This window comes from Nanorana parkeri, unplaced genomic scaffold, assembly GCF_000935625.1.
Source record: "Nanorana parkeri isolate BGI_ZX_2015 unplaced genomic scaffold, ASM93562v1 scaffold945, whole genome shotgun sequence".
Lineage (NCBI taxonomy): Eukaryota > Metazoa > Chordata > Amphibia > Anura > Dicroglossidae > Nanorana > Nanorana parkeri.
Genome location: NW_017307213.1, coordinates 605,904 through 614,053, shown reverse-complemented (window position 1 = coordinate 614,053; position 8,150 = coordinate 605,904). Strand labels below are relative to the sequence as shown.

Here is an 8,150-nt window from a genome sequence, read left to right as displayed (position 1 = left end):
CCCCCCCCCCCCCCCCCCCCCAAGCATGATAACAATTGCTACTTCTGGGGCCCCCATGGTTATAACAGTCACTATACAGCATACTTCAAAAACATTCCTGTGTGTTGCTCGGTCTACACCTACTCCTAGGAGTATACTCCTACACCTACTCCTATTCCTAGGAGTCTACTCCTACTCCTAGGAGTCTACTCCTACTCCTAGGAGCCTACTCCGAATTCTACTGCTGACATTGCTGACAAGACATACCAAATTATTTATAACTTTAGAACACTGCACCCGTGGCCAACTTTTTAACCTGAATGGGTTGTGCTTCTCTCCTTTAGCCACTAGATGGTGCAGTGCTCATTGCAAGTATATGATCGGCAGCACCAATAATGTGGGAGCCTATATACAGAAATATACATAACTCTTTGGGTCAATGCACTGGCTAATATGCCAAGAACCAGCTTTGTGTTTGTCAGTTTGTTGCCAGGAGAAACTATTCATGTTTGGACTTTTATATACTTTTATTCCCTGTGGTATACAGCACTTTTGTTTTAAAAAGGGACAATTAAAGAAGTAAATAATTTCAGCTCTGAAACAGTTTTAGCCCATTTAGATGACCACACAAATGATCCTTTCCAATGGCAGAAACAGTGGTGAAAATTTGGGATTTTCTCAGCTAACCACTTACGTGCATGCACCACAAGCCTAGATGGTAGAACGCGCCTGTTTGTAGGTGATTGTATGTGAAACATGTTAAGATCATGACTAAAAGATCTGTCATTTGCTTTGTGTAGTCATCAGCTTCCAGCAAAAGAGAAGAGAATGAAGACTCTCATTTGGAACATTGTAGACTCAAAGCCTTCACCACATGACATTTTATGATAGCTTTCCTAACTTGTCCCCATCCCTGTTCTACCATCGAGGCCGTGTCTTCATCAGTTATATGCAGGAAATCAGCCCATCGTTTAATGTGGGATGGTGTACAGTTGGAGAAATCAAGTATAGCAGTAGCGATAGATTTGGCAAGATGTGATAATGACATTTTGGACTGCGGAGACGATAGTAGAGGAGTAACGGGTGAGTGGATTATTTCAAGCCACGGCAGAGGAAGGTGATGGGAGACAAAGTGGCGTAGCTGTAAGTATGGGAAGGCGTGAGTAGCGGGGAGATTGTATAACAGTTGAAGGGCACAGAAGGTCTTAAAGTGACCCCCAGGATCAAACAGGTCTCCGAGGGTAGATATACCACATGACATTTTTGTTGTAACATTATTTTTGCCACTAGTGTTGCCATTTGTAATACTTATTGCTATGGTGTTTGATGTTGTGGGGGGAATTTATCAAAATCTGGAGCAGTTGCCCATGGCAACCAATCAGCTTCTCTCTTCAGTTTGGTCAGTTAAGGTTTGAAAATGAACGAGTGAGGCTGATTGGTTGCCATGCACATCTGCTCCAGATTTTGCCTGCTCCAGTTTTGATATATTCCCCTCTATGTATCTTCCCTAAGGTTAGTATTAGGGCTTAGGTTAAGCATTACATTTCGGGGGTTACACTGAGGACAAGAGTAATTAAGTCGCTCTTTCTTGTGTAATAAATGAATTTTTTCAGTGTGATAATTAGATAACACATGGTGCTGGAACCCTGTGTGCTGGGTTCACACCTGGGGGTTTTTCAGCGCTGATCGAAACGCTGAAAAACGCTCAGCAAGTGAAATCCCATGAATCCCTATGGGCATGGTTCCCATCTGGGCGTATTTCAACCCGTGGAAACACGCTGAAAAACGCCCAAACAAGTACAGGAGCTTCTTTGGGGCGTTTTCCCGCGCGTATCCATTGGTATTCCTGAGTGTGGCTCGGGGTTAACAAAGTGGTAACCCCGAGCCACACTCGGGAATACAGTGTAGGACTTACCTTGTCCGCGATACCTGCTGTGTCCTCCGGCCGCTGCCGACTTCCGGCTTCCGTCCCTTGCGAGCGGCCGCGTCGCAGGGGGGCGGAACCGGCGGGAAATTTGAAAGTTTAAAAAAAAAAGATAGAGAAAAGAAAGTAAAAAAAATCATACTGCCAGGGAGGTATAAAAACGAGCGTCGAACGCGCGTTTCACTGAACGAAAAAACGTGCCGTAAAACGAGCAGAAAAAGCGTGCCTATGGTACGCCCAGGTGTGAACCCAGCCTAAAACAAATGCCAACTTTCAGAAGCTGAAAATGAATGTACCCTGAAATGTAGTCTAACCCAGAGGTGATCAAATTAATATGGAATTCAAGAGCCAGTCTGTCCAATCCAGCAGCCAGCAGGATTTTTTTTGGGAGCCAGCTCCATTGGCAACAACCAGAGAAATCTCAGCTGTAATTTTTAAGGAGCATCAGCTACCTGGCTCCTAGGATTTGTCCAGCCCTGGTCTAGCCAGCTCCATTTTACCCTCTGTCATTTCCTATTTTTCATAGGTTAGTATGGCTGGGATTCACAGAGGTGAATGTGCAAGGTCCAAGTGGTTTACATCATACTGTATATAGCAGCAGACTAAGGCTGGCCATACACTGTTAGAATTTCAGCTAATTCAGGTGAATCGGACAAAATTCTTACAGTGGTTGGTGCTGCTGGCTTTAGAAAAGTGAACCTACGATATGCATATTTAAATGCCTTGTCAGGTAAGTTAAATTTGCAATAAGTAAGTTACTGGAGTTTGCATTTGATGATATTTGGGTGGAGATAAGCATTCATGGGCTCTGACCCATGGCTCCATGGTCCTCATGCACTCATGCATGTGAATGATAATACTGCCTAAATAGGAATGCTGTGTTACATGTACTGTGCATTACTATTATGGGACACTGGGGCTTTTGTGCTTTAAGTTAATATATTCTTGCTGCCTATAGGAACCAGTCAGCCTTCAGTTGTCAAACTTTCTAAAACTTTGAAAGAGAAACAAAGATTTTGATTGGTTGCTGTAGAAAATGAGCACATGTTTCTCCCTTTTGTATACTGTTTACCCTTTGTATCTGCTACGAATGGCTTCTTTAAACAATCCATTTAGCTAGATACCTCAGCGGAATGCAGATTAAACAGTATGTGTAGCTGGATAATGACTCCTGCCGGAACAGAGACCAGAAGGTGATTTATGATAAACCTAATTAAATGGCTGCTGTTATCCGAGTAACACTTACACTGTTTAAATGGTATTTGAGGCATTCCTCGTGTGACGCCACTGACAAGACATAGAAGGTTACACTGGATGAGTAGATACTGGAGGTGAAGCCACCCTGTTTGGCTGTGTAAGGTGTCTGATGTCTGTGAATCCTATTTGTCAGGAATGTGATACTACTCAGCGGTGGCTGTTCTAATAGCCCTAGGTCTATAAAATATTTGAAACTGTCTTATTTCTCTTATAGGACCGTTTTGCAGTTTTCATACATCAGTTTATAATGAGAAGTTTTAAAAGAGGACCTATCAAATAATAATTTAAAAAATGTTAACATACGTGTTTAAATAGATTTACAAAGACTATTAGAAATGCATACCTTGCCTGGAGAAAATGCTGCTCCAGGCTCCTTCTGGTGCTGCTATCATTACCAAAGCCAACAATGCCATAATGGTGCTTTGGCTGTTGTATGCTATAACAATATTGAATGCCCACAAACTAGTAGTGGTGGTTGCAGGATCTCTGATATTGACTAGACATATTTTGAATGTTTGATTTATGAAACAGATCTACATCTGGACCTGTCAAACTATTAGGAGGATGTACTTCTTGATGATAATATTAAATACATTATTGTAGGGCTGTGGAAATTAAAGATTAATTTCTCGATTAATCGTTAAACTTTTTGATCGATTAAAATTATTTTGATCGCTAATGAAAACACTCACCTCTCTGCCGGCTTCCGGGAGTCCCGTTGGGGAGACTCCTCCCCCCTTCCCCAAGTGGCTCTGTCAGCTAACGAAGGGAAGGGGGGAGGTGTCCGGTGACGTCGATGTCCGTGACGGCTAACGAAGGGAAGGGGGGGAGGAGTCCGGTGACGTTGATGTCCGTGACGTCACCAGACACCCCCCACCCCCCCCATTTGTTAGCCGATGGAGCCACTTGGGCCCAAGAAACATTCTGCACGAGCGCCAGCCAAGGCATTGGCCTATACACATAGAGCACAGCAATTAAGTAATAAAATGAACCAGGATCACACTAATCCAGCACGTTATTATTCTGAGTTGCCCCACTCAAGCGGCGGCTATATTGAGTGTGGCACGTGAGATTAATAACGTGCTGGATTAGTGTGATCCTAGTTCATTTTATTACTTCATTGCTGTGCTGTATGTGTATAGGCCAATGTAGTTGGATCTGTATGTGCGTTATAATTAATCGATTAAAAAATATTTCCATTAATGGAACACGAAAATTTTTATCATTACCAGCCCTACATTATTGTTATGGCGTAGATGGATACATATGACTCTTATATAAATGGAAAGCTATTAGAAGCTCTACTCAAACTTTGTTTTGGTTTAAGTATAGTAGTACTCTAAGTTTTATAACTTAACCTTTGGACAAATAGTGCTACAACCTTTTACAGGTTAGAAATTAATCACTGTTAATGGCATTTAACTTGGAGCACATCTGATGCTACTAGCAGATCAGGTTCTCAAGATACGCATACCAAGAGCAAATGGTCTGTAGTTAATGTTATATCTACTCCTGTATCTGTCTACTCCTAAAACCATTTAACTAAATCCATACTGTGTTGTAACATTACAATATAATACAGTACACACTTTTGTTTTGTATAGAGATATGGGGTTAAATGCAATTTACATTTCCCTTAAAGGCTTGTTCAGCTGGCAGCCTCTCAGCTTAAACAAGTGAGAAGGGCAACATAAGTCATCATCACAGGACCACTACATCTTGTTTGCAGTTAAAACACTTGGCATATTTTTAAAAACTTATAAGGGGACCCAAAGTCATTGAGAATGTTTTCCCAATCCATCTATTTTTGGTATGGTCAGACAACAGAATGTTCATGTGTATATAGGCCATCCCCATCACTCCAGTGCTGTGTCTTCACTGGTCAGGAGCTGATTGGCTGGGGTGGATTTCTTCTGGCCAATCTCTGTTGACAAAGTGCTCACTCTTCATATGAACAAGAATGCATATTTCCGAAATGTACTGTACCTTTAAGTTGCCCATACTTATGAGATTACATTTTTAGTTGTCTTCTACCTAAGATAGTTTTATGTGTATTCTGTTTGTATTGCTTATGTAGTAGATTTTACTTCACCACAACCTCTCAATGTCAGCCCGCAGCCCTGGTGATCAAGGAATTCCTAACTCTGCTTGCTGTATGTCACACGGTTGTTCCAGAAAAAGATGGAGACACAATCATCTACCAGGCCTCATCCCCAGGTTAGTAATCTAAGAGTAAGACCAAATATAAGGCTACATAGGCAACCGAATGTCCTCATATGCAAAGAACTAAGAATTTAAAGTGGATTAATTCGCCTGGCATGCAGTCAGGTTCCAGCGATCATTTACTTTTTGCTCAACATAAGATGAAAGCAAGCATCTGGCTGGTTACTACCAGCAACACATTCAGTTCCCGTTCTTTTTATTTTATACTTAATCACACTTAACCAAACTTTTCCACAGTACAATATTGTATAGTGCACCAGTGTGATCAGTTTAACTTGTAATGGCAATGTGGTCAACCCTTTTAAACAGTTAGACATTCGCTGAAAACTAATTCAGGGAAATTACTAATAATAACCTGCCCCTCTCTCTGGGCAGGTTATTAACACCTCCTAGCTCCAATTATGCAAATGCAATCAACACCTGGTTACGACTAACCGATTATGTGGATTGGAGCAACATTCACCATATTTATTCCCAGATAATTTTTGTAGTCATTCTGAATTGAGAAAGCTGGTTGGATGACCAGTGAAACTTCTTCAAGAAAAATACAGCAAGTCCAGTTGCCTTCACTTATTTTTTTTACAGATAATTCAGGGAAACAAAAAAACTTCCCTTGCAGTGGGGCTACCCTAGTTCTGCAAGGGTTCACTGCTCGCTTATGTCTAAGGAACTGGTGTAAAGCACTTTTACTTGCCTGAATCCCACTCCTGCTGACTCCATGTCAGGGTACCATGCACAGGCGTCCTCACACCACATGTAGGTACCCACGCAGGATGACCAAATTAATATGCCCACACAGGATAGGGTTCTATGCACACAGTTTATTTGTTACACATCAACAAAACTACAAACCCCCTCAACCCCCCACAGGTTTAGCAGTGAAGTAACAAACCCACCGTTGGGACAAACACACACCTACAGCCAGGGGGAATAGCAACAAGGAGGGGTAACAGCCCTGCAGATATACGGCAGGCCTCAGGATACAAGAAGAGTGGTCAGGTACAAGCCGGGTCGTTAACAGGAGAGCAGCGCGGTACAGGAACAGGATTCAAGGAGAGTGGTCGGGTAACAAGCCGGGTCGGTGACAGGGTTGCAGATAGGTAGCAGGGTTCAGGTAGCAGGGTTCAGGTAGCAAGGCACAGGCCAGGGGAGTCAGTCAGGTGCAGGCGACGCAATACTGAGCCAGCTTCCTGACTGCAGGGAGGGCCTAAATACCCTCCCAGGAAGCACCAGGTGATGGGATGATCAGTCACAGCTGGGGCACACCCGCAGGTGAGCACTGGAGCTGCAGGTTCCTGACAGTTCCTGGGTCCTGGAGACACCCCCAGGCCAGCACAGGAACTGCAGGACCCGGCTCCAGCGCTACCTGGGGGTGCTCTGGATCCTGACACTCCAAGACTGGCACCTGCAGCCTCTTCCCCCCTGTGCACTTGCTATGAAATAGCCCTGCATTAAATGTGTTGATGCTAAGGGGACAGTCCACAAGCTGGACCATAGGGAAGAGAGGTGAGTGCTGACTGCCGGGGAGCGTGGATCAGGCTTGTTCAGAATATGTAAATCCTTTTGTGTGCATTGTCTGGGCACAGGTTCACTTTAAGAGGAGATTGGTATGACAGGTTAACAGGCAAGGTTTGTGTAAAGGGGGCATTAGGGTAAGGCAGCACTCTGGAGCACTGTGCCAATGCCAATCGTCGAGCACTAACTAACGTGTAATAAGTGATATTTGTCAGGTTTGTTGCTCATCAAAGATGACCACAATTTTTGAAGACTGGGCTCTCTACAACCAAGAAACCACAAAACTGCTTGTGTATGGGCATCAGTGTGACAGGAAATGATCTTAAAGTAAAAGCCATCATTTTATTTATTTTTGATAAAGAAGGCGATGGTTTAAACCTTTGTCAGAATTTTTTTGGAAGATTTCTCTCCATTGGAGATATTTCTCTTCACTTCTTCTTGTCCTGTAGACACAACAGGCATAGAAAAGAAAACCATCAAAATGAGGGAAATCCCCTTGTAGACAGTTAACACAGAAACATGTATCCCCATTGGGAGATTTTTCCTCTATGCCTGTTCTGGTGACTACACAAAATTGTGGATTTTGCCTCAGTTTCAGTCCCTAGTGATGACAGTCCTCTGGACAGATAGAGGGAGTGAATTTGCCGAGCTGGGACATAGACAGCAATGAAAACCTGACCCAGGAGTAGCCAAACCTTGGGCCTCCTGCTGTGGTGAAACTATATCATGCATCTTCCGCTCGAAGTCATGCCTGTGGCTGTCAGAGTCTTGCAATGCCTTATAAGATTTGAAGTTTCACCACAGCTGGAGGGCCGGAGTTTGGCTACCCCTGGTCTAACTCCTGACTACTCTATCCAAAACTATAAAAAAAAGAAAAAGTTTTGGTTTTAGTTACATTGTAAATATGAATTGTCAAATTCCCTTGCACTCCCAGTCCTGCTGCATCCAAGGTTCATTCATTCATTCATTCCCCAAAATAATATTTTCCAGAAAGAAAAATAAATAAATATATATATATATATTAGGGATGCTCCGATACTGATACAAGCATCGATACTCGTACTCGTGCAAATACTCCGATACAAAAAAATGAGTACCTGTGCCTCGTCCGCCATCTTCAAGGACCCGAAACCGCCGCACACAGGACCTCCATAGCATCTTCAATAAAACAAGATGGCCGCGAACTCCTCCTCCAAGTCCTCCTTCATCTGCTCCATTCTGACCTCTGCTCCCTCTGATTGGCCGATTGGAT

The 8,150-nt window shown here is 43.2% G+C and overlaps 1 protein-coding gene across 1 annotated transcript in view; it reads left to right on the top strand.

The window, feature by feature from the left end:
* Positions 1 to 8,150, top strand: part of ATP8A2 (ATPase phospholipid transporting 8A2) — a gene marked incomplete at its 5' end in the record, with an annotated part of 434,715 nt that overhangs the window by 65,950 nt on the left and 360,615 nt on the right. Inside the window, one exon of the mRNA XM_018566377.1 lies at positions 5,272 to 5,377. Coding sequence (XP_018421879.1) covers positions 5,272 to 5,377 — 106 coding nt within the window. The remainder of the gene's footprint in view (positions 1 to 5,271; positions 5,378 to 8,150) is intronic.